The 20,864-nt window shown below is 46.6% G+C and overlaps 1 protein-coding gene across 50 annotated transcripts in view; it reads right to left on the minus strand.

The window, feature by feature from the left end:
* Positions 1 to 20,864, minus strand: part of LOC138513982 (mucin-19) — a 1,848,798-nt gene that overhangs the window by 1,457,542 nt on the left and 370,392 nt on the right. For all 50 annotated transcript variants that reach the window (XM_069629210.1, XM_069629207.1, XM_069629194.1 and 47 more), the window contains exon 26: positions 18,542 to 18,770. In XM_069629210.1, the coding sequence (XP_069485311.1) occupies positions 18,542 to 18,770 (229 nt within the window). The remainder of the gene's footprint in view (positions 1 to 18,541; positions 18,771 to 20,864) is intronic.

Below are 20,864 nucleotides of genomic sequence, written 5' to 3' on the forward strand. Positions count from 1 at the left end.
TGAGGACGCACAGCTAGGTACCTATTCGAGACCATTGGGAGCCCACAGGAGCCCATTAGGGTGCCTGCAGTAGGTCGATTGGGAGCCTGCAGGAACACAGATCAGTGCCTGCATTCTCTGAGGACGGGCTGCTTGAGCTCAATGAGTTGTCACAAGGAGGAGAGAGGTGTGTCTGCATGAGCTCAGTAAGCTTTGCACTTGGATGACAAATTAATATAACAAGCTAAGCTGCATAAACAGTGGAACAAATTAACATGTTCAGAATGCTATTTCCACTCCATTTCCCCCAAACATAAATTCTTTAACATTTGGCAAAAATATGCTGCATTTTGCACAGTCGGTCCCATAATATTGAAACACACCTCGCAACTGTCAATGCTCTCCATCTTTTAAACAGGGACAGACTAGGACACGAAATAGATACGGACACCTGAAAATAAAAGTGGCCCACCCCTTGCATCAAAAAAAGTGACCATCACCCGTGAATCCCCTCAATTCACGACTTTACAGAAAATGCTACTTATGGAGGGTTAATGGTGTTTGTTGCATGTAATGTTTTGTGTAAACACTAAAGTGATACACTCCTTTTGTTCTAATACTTATACACAAGCCAAAACCGTTGGCTTTGCCAATGCTTGTTTTTCCAGGACTTCAGTGAAGTGCACGCATAGTGCTTATAAATCGAGTCATTAACTCTCAGAATACAGCTTTGAAAAGAACTGGAAGGCACTTAGAGCATACACTTTGTTAGTTATACTTGATAAAGCTATCTCAATGAGATCCCAGGAGGATGTGTTTTGGCCAGGAAGGGTCAAGAAATGGCTGGGATTGGTCGTAAGGATTAGAATGGCCATGGGCAGTCTGGGTGGGTAAATACCGAAATAACACCTCCTCAAATGACATTTCTCCCCACAGTCGGGGGCAACATCTGCCCCTGGGTCACCCCTTTCCCTAACTATACCTCTGCTAAAACACTGAATGTCTCCCGCCTCCCACATCTCTTTGCCCGTACGAATTGTTTTTCAGTAATGCCATAATGCACAAAGGCAACTTTAAGACAGATTATATAAAGCCCTGAGGGGAGCTGCTAAAATGGTGCCGTACTTCAATGTTTAGTCTGAAGGAAGACAGTGCACAGATATGAGCGGGGACTTTAAATACCACAGGGACGAAATACCTTGGAGTGGATGAGCAGATTCGCCACTGGTGGGAGAAGGGATTCCTTTCCAATGTGGATGAGAGGTGTTGTGGTTAATGATAATATATCATTAATATTTGAGGGCTTGTCTTTCCCCCAAATGGGTGGATGCGAGTTGGGGAGGGGGCATTTCCCACATTGTCAGCGTGCTGCCTCACACACAGGTGGTGTGCTCATTTCTTTCTGCATACCTGCTTGGTACAGTGTCGCCAGGGCTATCACGTGATGAACATCTGGAAATGTATGCGTCACTTCACTCTGTGTAGAGGTGTGCTGATCTACGCTGATAGGATGCACCTTGCAGGCAGGCCTAATCCAAGGCTGGCTGTTATTACCTAAGTCCTATGGGCATTTCAGAGACAACAGTCTCATGTTATAGCTGCAGGCCAGATTGAGAACGCGGCTGGTACTGCTATGCAAAGGGCCGAGTTGACCTACTTACCTAATTTACATGATGGCACTTCAGTGTAAATAAGCGAATCCAAAGTTACTTTGCACTGTTCCATGAATCAGGGCGGAGCAGTGCAAAGTGTATTTTTGCTGTGCAAAGTGACTTTGCATGGTAAAAAGAGACTTTGCACTGTTCCATGAATCAGCGTGTTTGTTGGTAGTGCAAAGTCACTTTGCACTAGTGAAAAGTGCTTTGCATCATGCAAAATATTCCATAAATTAGGCCCCATGAGAACACCTCAAAAATCCCAGATGGAGTGCGCAATAGTTTATGATGTACCATGTGACACTGGAGCGGATTCGAAACTAAACAGAGGAAAAAGCAAGTTCGGACTAAACCAATCGCTCGTACCTGACGTCCTTTTCTCTCTTGATGCCAGGGAACCAGCAAAAAGGCACTTGTGAACCGGCCCAGACCCAGACTCAGGACTCTGCTGCTGCCTGTACAACGGCACCGCCCTCGTCATAGGCTGGGATCAGTGATGTAAGCAATGAAATTTAGGATGCCATCTTTGATGTCATGGGTATTAGTCTTAGCAGTGCGCGGTGGTGACACGAGTTATGGTTGCTTAGCTTACCATGCTGGCGAATTTCTGTTTTTTTAGTTTTACTTGTAACCATAACATCTCTTTAACAAAGGTTTTTTGTTGAATTTCATAGGTTTTTATTAGTACAACCTAACCATAACGTCCCTTTAACAATGTGTTTTCATTGAATTTCATAGGTTTTTATTAGTGCAACTTAACCATAATGTCCCTTTAACAAAGGTTTTTCATTGAATTTCATAGGTTTTTACCACGATAACATTACCACCTGTAGATGTACCATACAACATACAGAACCCCCTTGGCCCCAAGGTGGTGTCCGCGGACGTCACGCCTGTCCGCTGAGATTTGGTAACATCCATCCTGTCCAAAAGCTCAATGGGTATGTCATATTGTTGTAGCATACATTAAACAAACTAAACAGTTTGTAAGAGCAACATGTAATTAAATTACTAAGAAAGCTATACTAAATATACGAACTGTACTCTTCAGAAATCAACAGTGCAATTCCATAGGTTTTACAACATAATGGAACACACCAAAAATAACCTATGGCTCAAGCAGAATTACCTCACTGCTACTTTATACAAAATCTACAAACCAACTGTCACCAGCATGCCTTGACAACCACTAACAGCACAACCTAAGAACAAACTGGTAAGTACACTACATTTATTTGTACACTATCACACTTTGTTCACTATAGTACCTAAAAATAGAACAGAAATGGCTACCACCCTGGAATGGCTTGAAGAAAAATTTCCTCGGGATGAAATGAGTGAAGGCAGTGATACTATTGGTACTATTGGTACACAAGCAGTTTATAAAGTAATCCAATAATTGCATATTTTTTCACATGTACCTGACACATTTCTTTTTCATAATTTTTTTTCTTAAACTCTTTTTATTGAATTTTACAACAAATCAAGGTCAGAAAGAGAAACCCCTCCAATCCCCCCCCAAAACCGCGAACAAAAAAGAGCCTCCAACAAATTAAAACTTCTTAAGACTAGACAATTCCTCCATTTCACTGTAACTCCAACAGTCTGAGCCGTTGCGGACACCACATCACTCGGTAGTCATCCTTGAGAAAGTCCATAACCTCCCCCAGTCTGCGGCAAAGTCCTGTAGTTTGTCCTCCATCGCGTAAGACGCCCATTCCAATGCAGCGATCTCCCAAATTTTACGAAACCAATCAGAACTCACCTCTGGGCTATTAACATCATAGACGTGAGGATCAAAATTACCTTTTTCCCTTCCCCTGATTTCCCCTCCCTCCATGGGGTCCCGAAGGCACAATAGGATCTGTACCGAAGTTCGTTTATCTCCCGTGCCAAAAACCTGACTTTGCGCCCTCTGGACCTCTTCCCAAAAGGGCTTGATTTGGGGGCATTTCCACCAAATGTGATCTACAGTTCCCACCTGGCCACAACCCCCCCAACAGTCACCCGATCTTGTGGGAAACATCCTATGGAGCCGGGCAGGGGTATAATGCCACCCGACTAGAACCTTAAACCATGCTTCTTGCAGTTGGGTCACTTTTGCCAGTATGGGTAACCTCCTCCACAGTCTCCCCCAGTCCTCCATGCTAATGCATCTACCAAGTATCTGCTCCCATTTCTGCATATAGGGCCACTGTGGATCAGTATGAGAATCATTCAAAATCCCATAAAGTTTAGAAATGAGGCCCTTCGTTCCATCGTTAGAAAGTAAAAAAGCCTCAAACCGCATTGGGGCTCTAGTAGCCGCCCTCTTGACCTCCGGTTGAAGTGCCCAATGCCTCAACTGTGCGTATCTCAGTCTTTCCCTCTCTTGTATTGCAAATTCCCGTTTACATTCTATAAAGGTTAGCAGATCCTCGCCTCTAAACAGATCACAAAGCTTCCCACATCCTCCCTCCAACCAGCTCTTAAACGCTCCTTTCTCCAAGCCAGGGGTAAAGTCCCCATTATCAAAGAGGGGGTAAATGGGGATGGGTACGAAGTGATGCCCTTGGTGCTCACCATCTTATCCCAGGTATCTGCTATTAGCTTGGTTATTGTACTCTCATAAAGGTGGCGCGGTCTATGCTCTTTAGGCAACCACAACACTTCTGATAAGTTACGATGGGCCACTGCCCTATCCATTCTCACCCAAAGTTTATTTTCCTGAGCCTCTTCGGCCCACAGCCATTCTCTAATGATCCGAAGCTGAGTAGCCTCGTAATAGTGTCTGAATTGTGGAAGGGCTAAGCCTCCTGCACTCATGGGGGCCATCAATAAGCCACCGCTCACTCTAGGCCTCTTACGTTCCCATATAAAGTCCTTGGTTAAAATCCCCAATTCCTTAAAGAGGCTAGCGGGGACAGGCTGTGGGATCGCCTGAAAGAGGTACAGCAACCGCGGAAGCGCCACCATCTTGACCGCCGCGACCCGCCCAAACCATGAGACCCGAAGGCCCCTCCATTTTTGGTAGTCCCTCTTAATTATTTGAAGAAGAGGGGGGAAGTTTGCAGCATACCACCCCTACAGTTTAGCAGTGATGCATACTCCCAAGTATGTTATCCCACCCAGGCTCCAGAGAAGGCGAGTGCCCCCTTTCATCTCATCCCGCTCCCTTCCCCTTAAAGATAGGTTTAGGACTTCCGACTTGGTGGAGTTGATTTTTAACCCTGATGCCTCCCCAAATTGTTCCAGCAAGGCTATGCCCGTTAGGAGCGATTCTCTCGGGGCCGTGAGCATTAGTAACATGTCATCCGCGAAAGCAGCCACCATCTGTTGTTCCCCCCCAAACGGGATACCCCAAATCCCCTCCGCTTCTCTTATCGCTTGCAGCAATGGTTCTAAGTAAATCGCATAGAGGAGTGGGGACAGCGGACAGCCCTGTTTTGTACCCCGCTGTAAGAGGACCCTTCTGGAAGCCACCTCGTTTACCATTATTCTGATGGATGGATCTCGGTAATTCGCTTTCACCATAGTCATGAATTCCCCCCGTATAACCATCTTTTCCATAACCCGGAACAAGAACGGCCACTCCACGCGGTCAAAAGCTTTTTCCGCATCAAGCGCCACCAATAGTGCAGGAGTGTCCGCTCTCTGCACCTTTTCAACTAAATGGGCCACCCTCCTTATGTTGTCAGCCGTTTGTCGGCCTTTAACAAAGCCTGCCTGATCGGGGTGTATCAGTAAAGGGAGAATACCCTCCAATCTATGAGCTAGTATTTTTGTGTAGATCTTGACATCTATATTAATTAATGCAATGGGTCGGTAGGCCGCTCTCTCCTCTGGGTCTTTATTTCGTTTTAAGGCCAGGGTCACTTTCGCTTCCTCCATGGATGGGGCTACTCTACCCGACTGCCGGAACGAGTTAAATAAAGAGGTCAATTGAGGGGCCAACTGCGTAAAAAACAGCTTGTAAAATGTTGCGGTAAAGCCATCCGGTCCCAGGGCTTTATTTGTAGGGAGGGCTCTGATTACCCCTCTAACTTCCTCTTCCGTAATTTCCCGGTTAAGGTCTGCCTGCATCTCCCTATCAATTTCCCTTAACTGTACCGACTGCAAGAACCTAGCCTGCTTTTCGCTACAAGGATTCTGGGACGCATACAGAGAGTCATAGTATTCTGCCAAGGCTTCCTGTACTTCCTCCCTCTTCGTTACCCTTTCCCCGGGGCCCACCTTTAACGCTGTGATAGAATTCCTCACCCTCCTACCCCTCAGAAGCCTCGCCAACAGCGTACCCACTTTGTTCGCTTTCGCATAGAATTTCTGTCTCACTGCCAGTAATGCCCCCTCCGCCTTTTTAGTTCGCAGTAGTTCTAACTGCCCCAGCGCCTTCCTATATGCCCGCATGGTCGCCCGAGAGGGAACCATGCCCGCCGCCTGTCTGGCAGCCTCCACCTCCGACTCCAGTTGGGTCTCCAAAGCCCTCAATTGTTTCGCGTGAAAGGCGGTTGCCACAATTAGATCACCCCTAATAGTAGCTTTAAAAGCATCCCACCTAACCCCCTCACCCGTGTCCTCTTTTCTGTTAACTGCAAAAAAAGCCTGGATCTTCTCTTCGATGTCCCCCATATCACCGGATTCCTCAGGACCGCCCTTGGGAATTTCCAGCTCCATATCCCCCTCACCCTCCTACCCAGGTCAAAGACAGCCGAGACGATCTTATGATCCGCTATCCCTATCGGCCCCATTGCGACTTCCCGAATACCTCCCACCAGTTCCGCCAAGACCCATATGTAGTCTATTCTAGATTGTGACCCGTGGACCCCAGATAGGAAGGTCTAACCCTCCTCCTCTCCCTTTAGCTCCCTCCAGACATCCCTTAGCCCCAGCTCCCTAAACCTCTCCTTCAATCCCGCTGACATCACTGCTCCCCCTCCTCCCATGCGAGTAACATTCCGATCTCTCTCTCTATCCCAAGCGATATTCAGATCTCCCAACATCACTAACTGCCCCCACGGTTGGTCTTCTAAAGCTTTTAAGATCCGTAACAGAAACTGTTCCTGGACCGTGTTGGGGGCATACACCACAACAATTGTATAAGGAGCCTCCTGTTATCTCCCCTTTACCACTATAAATCTTCCTTCCTTGTCCCTAATAACAGTTTCAACTCTAAAGTCAACTGTACTTCTTATGGCTAACGCTACCCCTCGTGCTTTACTGGGGCCTGAGGCATGTAAAATCTTCTCGAACCCCCGTAGCTTCAACCGACCCTGGTCCTTGAACAAAAGGTGCGTTTCTTGTAACCCCATGATATCGGGTCTCTCCTTTCTCGTAAATTGCTCCAGCTTTTTCCTCTTTAAGGGGGAGTTCAGCCCCCTCACATTATGTGTTAACCACCTAAGAGGTCAGAGTTAGATCTTGAATCCCACCATAAACTCCTGTCCACCTTGCCCTGCCCTTGTTGAATGGCTCGTACCCCCCCTCGAATCCCTCCCTCCTCCCCTCCCCCTTGCCCCCCCACCCTCCCTGGAAGGCTCTCCCCTCCCCGCTTGCGTCCCCCTCCCAACTCGGGCATAACCGCCCTTTCTGTTTCCAAAATGGTCGCTCCTCCGACAACCCAACAGCTCAAGTCTCCTTTTTGGGGCCCACCTCCCCCTTACTACGAACCGTGTTCATGAGTCAGTTGGGGTGCTATCTTGATCCTCGTTTGGCTGTGACTTTCTCAGCTTCTTGCCTTCCCTGCCCCCTCTTCTCCTTTTCTCGCCCACCGTGGACCATTCCCAGGGCTTCCTCCCAGGGCGTGCATTGGCCCCCTGCATACTCGAGCTCGAGGGGGTCTCCTCCAGATCTAATTGAAGAAGGTCAGCTCCCTCCTGGAGGGACGTGATGCGTTTTTGGGCTCCGTCCCATTCAAACAAGAGGCCAAACGGGAATGTCCATTTGTATCGAATATCCTTCTCTTTTAGCACTTTCAGAAAAGGGCCCATTTGCCTCCTTTTGGTGAGCGTGCTACCCGCTAGGTCCTGAAACAATGCAATTTGGTGACCGTTGTACCTAACAGGCTCCCGCTGCCGAGCTGCTCGAAGTACTGCCTCCTTTTGGGCATATCTGGCAAACGCTGCCAGAACATCTCGGGGTCTCATCAATTGTCCTTTAGGCACTCGGCCAGTTCTATGTACTCGGCCTAGTTCGACCTTCTCCGGGTGTTCTTCGTTCAGGAGCTCTGCAAATATGCCTTGTACCACCACCTTCAAGTCTTTATCGAGTACGGTTTCCGGCAACACCTTCACCCTAATATTGATCCTTCGGGATCGATATTCCAGATTCCATGTTGCCACATCCAACCTCTCAATGGCCTCACTGTGGGCTGTGTTTTCTACCTCAACCTCTTGGAGGCCCTTCTCCAAAGTGTCTGTCCTTTCACCCAGTTCCCTCAGGTCCTGCTTAATTTCCCCTAAAGCTTCATTCAGGTCCGCTCGCATCAACTGAAACTGGTCCTGAAAAGTTTTGGCCAAGTTCGACTGCAGGGCGTGCAGCTCCCCCAGAAATTCCTGTCTAGACATCCCAGGCTGTTCCTCCGCACTCTCCTTATCGTATGACCTCCCTGAAGACTCCCGTGGCAGTCCCAGGCCCTCCTTCGGGGCGTGCGCCGGCCAGATGGCAGTAAGTGTTCCCAATGTGTCTCCTGCGGATTGGCCCACTCTTCCTCCTTTACCTTTAGGTTTTGCGGCCATGTCGCACGTCGCCCACTCCATGAGCGTCTCTCATACTCCTGTTGGGTAGCACCCCGAGATCAGCAGTAGCACCAAACCTCTGTTGCGCCTGCCGGGTCAGAGCGCAGAATTCTCACCACTGCGGGATACCTCTCCACCAAGAACTCTCGCCGGGTTGTAAGTCAGCCCCGCTCCACCCCGGCGGGGGGAGGCAGGGAAATGATGGCACACGAATCCCCCTCACTCCTCTGGGACAGGTCTCCTCCACCTCCAGAGCACTTTCTCCTTTGAAGCACCGCTTCTCCCCCACGTGGCCTCCTCACAGTTCAGTTCCACGGTCCAGGCCAGGAACCCAAAACCTTCCCACCCGCCACCGCCAACATTCAGGACCGGGTTCACACTCTGACCTCTGGCTGCCGTCGGGGCCCGGGAACAGCAGTACCAGGCCTCCTTCTCCGAGTCTATATCTACAGGCTATCGCTGCAGGCCCCGGGTACCACTGCTCTTTGCCAGTAATCCGGGGGGCGGGCCGCTCCCGCCCGTTGTTCTCCTCGAGTCGGGCTCTTAAGCTTCAGCCACTACTGCTATCAGGTGTCCCTCCGGGGCCCACAGGTAGCACGCCGTATGGGGGTGGAGGGGGCGCCGGGCCCACTGACTCCAGCCTCCAACGTCCCCGTCTCCCCTCTCCCCAACCCTGCCGCTTCGCTGATCAGTGCCTCTGAGGAGCCCCGGAGCCCGCGGCGCTCCACACGCTGGTTCAGCAGGGGGGGAGGGGCAGCCGGGACATCCACACAGTGCCGCGGGCGCACTCGTCCGTACAGCCGGCTCCCAGCGATCCCCCTCCGCTGGCCCCGTCAACAGTCTCTTCGCTCCTCCGATCTTCTTGGGCCCCGTAACAGGAGTCTGCGGCTCTCCCTCGCCCGTGCTCGCTTCGGGTTCAGTCGCAGCCCCAGCGCAGTCCACTCCAGCGTTGCTCCCGGCGGCCGCCAAGCACCGGCTGACCGCGGAGTTCGTTTCGGCTCCGTCGCTTCACACCTTGAGCGGATCATCCGATGCCCCAAAATCGATCAGGAACGGGCGGTGGGCAGCCCAAGTCACTGGGGTTTCTGAGAGCACCGTCGGCATGACTACTCGATGCCAGCGGCCATCTTGGAATCATTTCTTTTTCTTTAACAGTACAAACAGACAATCACGCCAATACCCCAGAAACAGTAAATCATGTAGAACTGCAAAAGGATATCAAACAAGAAAAATACACTGTACAAAATCATGTAGTGGACTTAGACGAAAGAATTGATCAATTATTGAATTATTTTGTTGATTGAAAGACTTTGTACAAAGACATTTCATGGAGAATATTAAATATCACTGCCCCACATGCACCTGTACCTCTTCTCCCTGTCCCAGCCAACCAGCCCCACAGATTCCTTGTAAGCAAAGACGTTATGATGAGACCTCAATCCATGCCTCCCCTAATAACAAAGTTCTAGAAAATACCAATTCCCCTGTATATGACTCCATTTCTGCTTTCCCCCCTCTTTTGTAATTTCTATATTTTTGTGTATAAATTAAGGTATATGTGTACTATTACTGTATGACTCTCTGTTTAATTTTTTAAAAGCCCCGTTTGGTGTCCGTGGATGGCGTGACTGTCCGGAATGTCCGTAATTAATCAAAATGGGGGTGTCCTGCAGACACCTACCCTGTCTGGCCTGTCCGCAATCAAGATGGAGGTGTCCGTAGAACACCAATCCTGATATGTTATGTTATTAGCATTTGTAAAGCGCGCGTTCGCCCAAGGGCATCATGGCGCTGGAAGGGAAGCTACCCAGTCGGAGAAGGCCAGTGGAACAGATTGGTTTTCAACGCTCTTCTGAATCCGAGATGGTTAACAGTGGCCCTAAGAGGTTCAGGGAGACTGTTCCAAAATATGGTCGCGGCGACAGAGAAGGCTCTACCACCGAGCCTTGCCCGGTTAAACCTGGGGACAGTGAGCAGGTTAGAAGTAGCAGAGCGGAGGTTCCGGTCCAGACAATATCGGGTGAATTTAAGCTGCAAAAATTCAGCCCCCTGACCGTGAATAGCCCGGTGAACAATACACAGAGATTTAAACTGAATTCGTTGGTTCACCGGGAGCCAGTGCAGTTGGCGAAGCACTGGTGTAATATGGGCATCATAAGGGGAGCCAGTAGCTAGCCTAGCAGCCAGGTTCTGCATACGCTGGAGGCGATGGATGAGGCCGATAGGTTGAGACAGATAGAGCGAATTGCAATAGTCCAGTCGTGTGAGGACTAACGCGGCTACCACAGGGGGGCGGAGGGCTACCAGGATCAGGGGCATAACCCTCTTAAGGATTCTGATCTGGTGGTGGGTGGACTGGCACACGGCCGCAACCTGGTTAGACATTGAGAAGCAGAGAGGATAACTCCTAAATTCTTGACTTTGCTAACTGGGTTGGGTAACGGGCCCAAGGCAGCGGGCCAGAAAGCAGGGGTCCACAGGGAGGGGTTGGGGGGCAGCCTACCAACAGTACCTCCGTTTTATCACCATTTAACCTTAGCTAATTTGGGTCCATCCAGATCCTGATTGCTCTAAGGCAGTCGTGGAGACATACAGAGGTCTCTGATTGATCCTGGTCCAGACGGATCAGGATTTGGATATCATCTGCATATGAATAGCAGTTTAACCCATAGGAGCGGATGAGACAAATCAGGGCCCAGATGTAGATGTTAAACAGAATTGGCGATAGCGAGGATCCCTGAGGGACACCACAAGTGAGAAAGCAAGAGGGGGAGAGAAACGGTGGCATAGCAAGGGTCTGAGTGCGATCCGAAAAAAACGAAGTAAACCAGGCAAGAACAGCACCAGATATCCCAATCTGTGAGAGACGAGAGAGAAGGATGGAGTGGTCTACCGTGTCGAATGCGGCAGAGAGATCTAGCAGGATCAGGGCCCCAACTCCGCCAGCATCGACAAGTCTGGACATGTCATCCTGCACCGAGACCAGGACACTGTCCGTACCTCTCCCAGGCCTAAAACCCACCTGGGCATGATTAAATATTTTGGAAGATTCCAAAAAAGAGGACAGAAGCGGTGTGACCAGTGATTCCAGCAGTTTGGACAGAAACGGAAGTAGAGAAATAGGGCGGAAATTAGCCGGGATAGTGGGGTCGAGAGAAGGCTTTTTGAGGAGGGCAATAACCCTAGCAGATTTCAGTTCTGGGGGAACAAATCCCGACTGACAAGAGTTGTTTATTGCCAGTGTGATCTCAGTCAAAATATCAGGAGCAATAACCTTCATAATAGAGGCTGGGATGGGGTCCTCGGGAGATGATGATTTAATCTTCAAAATGGCTGTCAAGACCTCTGCCTCGGTGAATGGAGGGAAAGAGGACCAACTAGCCAAGATATCAGTAGAGGGCACAAAGCTGGGGGTTTCAGGAGGCAGTATTGCAAGAGATTTAGCAATGTTTGCTCGTATAGCATCAATTTTGGTGGTGAAAAAGGAGGCCAGGTCATTGCACAGTTCCTGAGAGGGCTTAACCATAGAGGTCAAGGTCTTCGAAGAGGATAACGAGTGCACAATGGAAAAGAGAGTTTTTGGTTTGCATAGAGCGTGTTCAATTTTCTGGGCAAAGAAGGAGGATTTCGCTAGTTTAACGCTTGTCAGGTATGAGGACAGATTGCGTTTATATATATATATATATATATCTCTGAGCTCTGGATTATAGCCAGAACTCCATTTCCGTTCAGCTTGTCTAAGATGGAGGTGAGCCGTTTTAAGCTGGTCAGTGAACCAGGGTTGGGAGGGAAGTCTACGGCCTTGAATCAGTTTCAGTGGAGCGAAGAGGTCGGCCACGGTGGTTAAAGAATGGGACAGTGAGGATAAAGATAGTTGCTTCAAGGGGGCACAGTTAGAGACAATCTGATCAGTAAGAGCCTTTAGGTCGACTGAGCGCCAGGAGCGCAAAGGCATTTTAGGAGGGCAGGCTTTACAGGAGGAGTCGGTAGGAAAAAAGGAACATGAGACTAGATAGTGATCTGACCACGTCACTGGCTCGATAGGGCCAGGACATAGCAGCGAGTCATTCGCAAACACTAAGTCCAAGGTATTACCACGTACGTGAGTAGGAGCATGGACTAGTTAATGCAGTTGCAGATCTAATAGACTGTCAGAGAGAGATGTAATTTCAGCCAAACTAGACATATTAGAGTGCAAGTTGAAATCACCCAGGATTACAAGATTGGAAAAACGCAAGTTCAAATTTGCTATAAGATCAGCCAGCCCTTTGCCAAAGGATCCTAATGGGCCCGGGCGGCGATAAAGGAGCAGGAGATGGAAAACCCTGGAAGAAGGGGTAGAACAACGGATAAAGAGTGCTTCCATACTGAGTGTGTGGGGACATGGTAATTTAACCAGTAGTTTGACCAGGCGTTACTTAGCGGGTCCTGCGAGGGGAGCTTGTAATGAGGCGCAACTAGTTTGATGGGTTCGCCTCCTTTAGCTGGTTCCGTTAACCCGTTCCGCCTCACTAGTAATGATGCCCAAAGCCTGTTTGTGTGTCCATAAAATTGTGACGCACATTCAGTTAGTTCTAGGACCCTTACCCTGTCCGGTGGACACCAAAGCGCATGCGCATCACACCCACAAAGTCCTACTAACATCGCACCCATCCAGAACTATCCACCGCACGTGTGTCGCACTTTTAATTAGTTCGAGGACACGAACCCTGTCCGTAGAACACCTATGCGCATGCGTCTTCGCGAACCCACGTAATAAATGTCCTATGGACAGCCATCCCATTCGCGATCGAGTCTGTGATGTCATAATGTGACCACACCCACGCTGAGCATAGGCCCTTCTCCACAAGCACAGTCTGTGCTTTTTTTTACCAATACAAGATGTTTTACTGTGAAACTTCACCCTTGCACATGTCCCTAGTGATCTGGATACTTTTTGGAACTTTTTGAGCCCTCTTTGGTGTTCGAAGTGTTCACGCACAGCACTGCTGTCTGCAAAGTGCTCCCCAGCAGTCCTATAAAAGGCCACATCCCAGAGCTGATTCATTCTGTTTTTTGGCTACCAGAGAGAGCATTGTTCAATATTGGTGTGCTATATTCTATTGGCTGCTGACCTCTGCCTGCTGTGCTATCTACATTGCATTGGCTGCTGACCTCTGCCTGCTGCGCTGTGTGTGCTGTGTCTGTTGTGCCACATTTAGAGAACAATATTCCTCTTCCTTGCTCTGCTACATCCCAGATGGCAACCATGGCTTTCACCTCTGCAGCTGCCTCAGGTTTAGCAAAACCCCAACCTCTCCACCGCCACCACCTTCCCAAGGGCCTGGAGAGGGGAACAGGCATGGAGATGTAGAGATGGATGAAGAGGAAGACGAGGTTGAGGTAGTGGAAGTCCCCCACTATTGCCAGCCAGCGTGAGTCTTGGGTGTGGAGGCTCTTTGCCACCATTGGAAAGGTACCCAAGGCATGTGCAGACAAGGTGTGCTGCACTGAGTGCACGATGGTGCTCAGTCATGGCAAACCGGGTCTTTATAGCTACAGGGCCACTTCCATGCGGCGACACCTAAGGTCTTTTCACAAGTCGGCAGTTCAAAGGGTTGTCCCCTTCGATCAACATGCTCTGTATCTGCTCCTGCTGCCACAAAAGAAACTCCTGTTGGGCAGCGCATCCCTGAAGCAGACTCATGGACAATACACGATGCAGAAGCTCCTTACCTTTCAAGGGTCAGTGTATTGTGTATGTACTGCAACGCAGTACTCTGCAGGGGGAGACACTTCGAAGTGCTTTCGAGGCTACGTTCCGAGAGCATGAGGAAGTCTGCCACCTACTTAAGTAAGGTCCACCCAACATTTTCCTCTCTCCACCTGCCCTTTCTTATCCCTGTGGTTGGTGCCCCTTACCTACCCTCCCTTCCCTTCCTTTCCTAGTGTGTTGTGTATAAAAACAACAAAAAAATACAAAACAAAAAAAGGCTCTTTTCATAGCCACCTTTCACAGTTTAGAAATAGAAGTGACATTGAAATGGTGCAGGCCCCTGTCCAAATTTTAAAGTCCGCGAACAGTTCGCAGATTTTTAGAAAATGTGGGCAGCAGTGCTATCAAAAACATTGAACTCTTTTCCAGGGCAAAGAAGTGGCTCTGAAAAAAGCCTTTTTGTGGTATTTGTTTGTTTCTGGAAGGCTATAAGTGGCCAACACCCACTGGAAAAACATGCTATATTTGCAAAAAGGGCTGCAATGCATTTTGGTTATTTCACAGAAAAAGCTGATTGTCAGCATCAGTAAGATGTACTCCATCTCTGCGAAAAATGTTTGTGCTACGATACATAATATTTTCATTGTGGAAAGAGGACATGCCAACATCTCTCAAAAAGGCACAAACAGCCTTGTTAACATTGCATCTTGCTTTCTCCATTTGCGGACTAAATAAAGAAGAGCACAGCTACATTTGTCTCTGCACGATACGTGAAAAAATTACTCAGGAGTTTGGAAACATGTCCATGACTTTCCCAAGTGCTTCTTTAATTGCAAACTGCAATGAAATTCCAGTAACATGTCCTAAACTGGTCCCTCCACAATGAAAAATAATAATGTCTGGATGACGCTGTGTCACCAAAGTGGCACAAAGAGGAACCAAATCCAGCCACTTCATTCCACGCACTGCATACCAGTGCACATCCACTTGATAGAATCCAAGATCTGCAGCCACTTCATATTTTTGTGCATGCACCTCCAACCAATGTATCCACAAGTCTCCCAAAATCCACTGCCTCCTAAAAGACATAGCCATGGCCGTAGGCATCTGCGCTCCTCACAACAAACAGATCTTCTGGCTCAGTCTCTCCTTACAGACGACACCCAGAAAATGTTATTGACCAATCCCGTAGCTTGCATGGTCCCATTTCCACACCTGCCAGCCTCAAAAGCCCTGCATGTGGCACAATCGCTCTGCGGACAGCCACAGTGTCTGCAGACATATCGTACAATTCAAGTGAGTGGGAACAGAAATTGCAACTAGAGTACCACATTTCCTCTATGATGGTGGCTCTGAAAAAAGCCTTTTTTGGGGGGTCCTTTTTCAGATTTTGTTTGTTTTCTGTTGTTTTTTGCTACATGACTTCACAACATTCTGATTGAGTTTTGGATATTACTAAGAAATAACTTGTTCCATCACAAAAAAGAATTGCACCATCTTCCAAAAGGTTCTCATTTTGAATGATGACATACCTACAGAATACATAAAAGAAGATATCCTTGCATTAACAACACATCTTGCTATGTCTTGTTGAGGATTAAAGACACCACAAGACATCCATGCAGTCGTAGGTGGTATTTTGGAAAAAAATAACTTTTGCAGATGGAAATAGGTGCATCAGTTCCTTTAGCAGTTCCTTTAGCAACTGCTTCAGTGTGCCCTGCAAACTTATTGCACTCAGATACCCCAAATACATTCCTCCACAATTTACCACCAGGATATCTGGAGTGTTCAAAACAGCCATATTTTTACAAAGTGTAAATACACCTTGCCAATTGTTCCCTGGCACATCACACCACATAGCCTCCACTTCCTGCAATCCAAGATTGTCAGAAATGCCACACATGTTTGCATACTACTGCAGATTGGTGATAAAACCACCTCACACTATCCACACACTGACGCTGTCCATCTCTGCAACCACAGCCATCTTCACTACATACAACAATGAAAACAATGATTACCCTCTCTCCCTATGAATGACACCCTCGGCACCTGATTGGCTAAACCCCCAGTCCCATTTCCATGGCAGACATGCTGAGAAGCCATGGATGTGGCACACCCTATCCGTGGACCACGTAACACAGCGGCAGCCCTACTTCCCTTTCCACTTCACTCTCTGCAACTTTCCCTCATTGGCTACTGTCAAACAGTCACACAACCATCCACCAATTATATCCACGAACTCTACATCTAACTCTGTCATCACAGTTTAGCACTTTAGATGTACTATTCATCACTCTGAGTACATCTCCTGTGATTGCAAAGAACCTACAGGAAAACGACTGTAAACCCCTCCAAATTCATCCACATGCATCAACACAAACTAAACACAAACTACAGGTATGAATATTTTGTGCACAGTACATTTACAAATATTGTATAAATGTATTTGAACAGGGTACCTACCACTTACCCTGTATAACCTGCAAAAAAGCATACTGCAATTTCTCCCATCTGCTATGATCAAGTGTCACTTGCAAAGCTGTGTACAGCCCAGGGTTTCATTTACCCATATCACTCATTGTAATGTGCAAACTGTTACACTCTTTATTAATTCTGTCATGTTTATATCCACTGCCCTGTATCAAACCTTTTTATCCACATTTAAAATGGCACTATCCTCAATGTAGACATGCATTTGTTTGTTTATGCAGTAATAGTGCATTCTCTTAATTGTGCATAGGATGCACATGCAGTTTCCTTTGTCCGTTTACAATAATAATGTTGTTTCTCACATCTCCTAACATCAAATGACACTTTGTTAGAAAGCTGTGTGCAGTGTGTGCTTACTATTGTAATCATTTCTAAAGCAAGTTCAAATGACAGATTCTATGTAAAATGCCCAGAATGCACACAAAGGAAACTGCATGTACATCCTATGTACAAGTAACAGAATGCACTATTACTGCATAAACAAACAAATACATGTCTACATTCAGAACAGTGCCATTTGAAATGTGGATAAATAAATTAAAAAAACTGAAACACTTCTTCCAGTCATGCAGCAATCTTGTATGTCCAGAAAAATGTATGGAATTTCACATACATACACATTCTCTTTTCTAATTTGTGCATCTTTCTAAGCCTTTTCTTAACCTACTATAACTTCCACTAATCCAATTCCACATTGAATACTGCAAAAGCACCACATACTCTACCACTTCCTGGGAAGAACTCCTTCTACAAATTTAACAAATCTGTCATTCAACTGCAATTACTGTGCCATTAACACACACATGTACTAATTTCCTTCTTTTGCAATTGCAGTGAAAACCACACTACTCAGACCAGTGCAATCAAGCCTTCGAAAATGTGATATCTTCTATTCCAAACCTATAGGCTTCTGTTATGCTCTGAACACACCTGCAAGGTGCTTTCTGGTACCCTGAGGTATTACTGTATTACCTGCTGTGCATTAACACTAGCACACGAGTTGAATGAGCGTTCTCCAGAAACAGTCCAGGCTCATCCATTAGCAGTCATTCTGGCACTCAGTCAATGGTGCGTCAAACCATGAAAGTGATAAGCTTGAACAGTAGTCGAATAATTTAAATAATGGAAATTCCCAAAGGTTTGAGTGGAACCACGTCAACAAGTACTCTCATCTACTGATCAGCATGAATCGGCAGTAAAATCTATGAAGACATTTGGAGTTTCAGGCATAAATGTCTCTTATTATGCGAGCCAATTCAAACCAGCTCTGTTACCAAAAGTTAGAATATTATACATTTTGGTTCCCCCATCCCTTCTTCAGACCAAAAGATCCGATTGATGGCCGGCATATATGAAATTGCACTTGCAGCTCACTTTTATGCAGAAAATGGATCCGGTCACAGTTTACAAGGCCTGACTCCCTGACACCCAAAAAGCAAAGAATCGGGCAGAAAACAGGTGTTTATTTTGGTGTGCTCCCCCTCACCATTATTCAGTTACAACATAAGCACATTTACCGACAACCTGCTTTCCTTTCAGAATTATTTAAAAAATAATCTATTGATATATTGGAAAATGTTCTGCATCCAGTTCCGTACAAATGTGTGAAAGGTTCAAGAGATTGGCATATGTAGCATGAGTTGGTGCATTCAAATGATGGAAACTATTGTTAAACCCAACACAAGTCTCAGAACTGTGGTCCAAACTTCATGCAGGCCCGGAATGAAAAACACACATTTGAACGGCAATTTTGCTCTGGGCAAATGGGTATCCAAAAAGTTCTGTTAATTCAGGAAATACAGACGGTTACAGTAATTCACCACATATGCACGAATGTCTTGCTTACCGAAAATAAATAGTGGTACTGATGTCGCTTCTCCCTTGAGAGACTCGAGGAGAGATTGCTTTAAACAATCCCACCTTAATTAACATGTGGAACTATCCTTCAAACCGATTGTGAAGTGCATTACACAGTATTTGATTAAGTCAAAGATGAAACTTACGTCTTGCCGTCCACCGTGGTGCCATTTGGTCTGCTGGACACCTCACATCCGTCTATCATGGCCGTCAATCTTTCAATACTTCCGTTGCTATCTCGCTTAAGTTCAATATTGAACTCTCCGTCAATTTCCTTGCAGTCTCGCATATAGGAAATTAAGCTGTTCGACTTGCAATGGAAGTGCTGGTTGTTTAAGACCTTGAATGCTCCTTTACCCCATGTGACACATTGCCCTGGAAAAGAATGGGAAACCGGTAGGTTCTCAATTAAAGTATGACGCTGACTTTTGAACAAAACAACCACATGTGTTGTTGCCCTGTCTAGTTCAATTACAAACTATGAAAAGGGCCCAAGTAGAGCAAGACACACCAGCAAGAAAGTGCATTTGTTTACATGTTGTAACGAACAGAGGCAGAAGAGAGGAATAAGACACATACTAGTTCAAGTGTGGGAACTTAAATCTGAAATAGGAAAGGAGCTAGATAATGATTTCAGAACCAGAAGCTCAAAAATGAAAATGAATGTTCACATTACGGGCATGCATTATAATGTCTTTCATTAGCTTTATTTTGCATTGTTAATCCTTATATAAAGTAATTTGTACCTCGTAGTCTACATGTTTAATAGTAACTAAGCAACACTTGCCTAAACTCACATGGGTATTCCCAAACAGAACAATACAAGACCACTGACCACGATCACAGTAAGAGGTTGCATGGGGGGGGTTGCGTCTTGCAAATGCTGCCCACCCCTTCCACCGCTGATGCTGTATGTAATTGTGATTTTAGAGGGAATGGGGAGGATTAGGAAATACTGCTCAGAATAAGACCAGTCTCTACATAGTTTTATTCTGGGCATTGTTTCAGTAGGCAACTGGAAGGTCTCTCCCAGATACCCATCTTGGGATGAGTGGGAAAGGTGAGCGAGTCAGCCCACCCAGGAACAATGCAAGAGGTCACCCACAGGGGCTGGGTCAGCCCATGCCTCATCTGGTTATGCTTTGGAGAATCCAAGTAACTATGTTTATCCTGCAGTAGCATGACTGGATGAAGCGATGACGCTGATGGAGTAGTATAACTAGAATAAAAATGTACCTCAGCAAATACAATTTTATAAAAGTGTTGTTCCCCATGTGAAAACTATTTACTCCATAGAGGTCCCCCAAGTTGGAGGAGCCCTGTCGTTTTGCTCTTAAATAAAGTTATGAAATGGAATTGGTGGAAAGGCTGGCCATTCTACATTGAGGAACACTGGTCTCCTTTGAATGTTTGAGCTTGAGGTACAAGCAAAGGGAAGGGCCTAGATGCCCCCTTTTGCAGATTCACTGTAGAGTAGTGTGCCTTCATAACTTCGTTTCAGCATCTTTGTCACTGCCTAGATCCTCGAGGCATCTGTCTCTGTTCTTTCTAATCTCACTGCCGCCTCCTCCCTAACTAGACTCCCTTGACCACTATTATTATATGGAAGAGTGGGAGGACCGGTTTGACTTGGTGATCTGTGTCTGAACTTAAAAAAATGATATACTAACTCTATGAGCATGAAGGTGGAACTAATTTCTCGATTCACCAAATGCGCATTTGTTTCCACCATTACTGGTTTCAAGAGAAATAGAGATGGTGCAAAGCACACATATTTACTGGTCATGTAAGAACATGGTACGCGCAATGGCTTACATGTTATTGTCCTGCTCCAAGATTGAGTCTAAGGGTCAAAGATTATAGCAAGGGTGGATCCGATACTGCCCGTTTCTGTCCCCTAGACTACAACAGCGATGGCACTGTGATTTCTTGGCTAGAAACCCATGCTGTCGAAAGCATACCTAAAATAGCTCTGTCAAGATTTTATGGTTAGAAATAGGGTTTTTCCGAGGCATTGGAGGAGCCCAGTGATACCTACAGTTGGTGACTGGCTGCCAGGAAAGTTGACTTTATCCGAAAAGGAAATTATTTCTTATCAGCTTTGTGGCCTTCTGGATGCTTTTGACTTAATGTACTCTACCTTCAGGGACTTCAATAGATGCCGATTGGTAAGGAGATGGGTTACTTCTGGGGGTGTAACGAATAGCGTATTTAGAATTCGGCCGAAGTAATATGAAGCTGAGTAGTTGTATTTATTACAGCAGTTTGTAAACTGGAAAAGCACACTTTAAAAAAGGTTATAGCACTATTTTAAATATGTGTTTCCGTGTTTAATTTATTTCTATTTATTTAATCAATATCTCACTCATACTTTGCCTTCACAAGCCAAAATAAAAACAACAAAAAGCATGGACCATATGTACCGAGGAATGTTGCACATGCAAAATTAGCAAAACTCAAAGTGGCAGG

The sequence above is a fragment of the Ambystoma mexicanum genome, chromosome 12, assembly GCF_040938575.1.
Source record: "Ambystoma mexicanum isolate Mex_15411 chromosome 12, UKY_AmexF1_1, whole genome shotgun sequence".
Lineage (NCBI taxonomy): Eukaryota > Metazoa > Chordata > Amphibia > Caudata > Ambystomatidae > Ambystoma > Ambystoma mexicanum.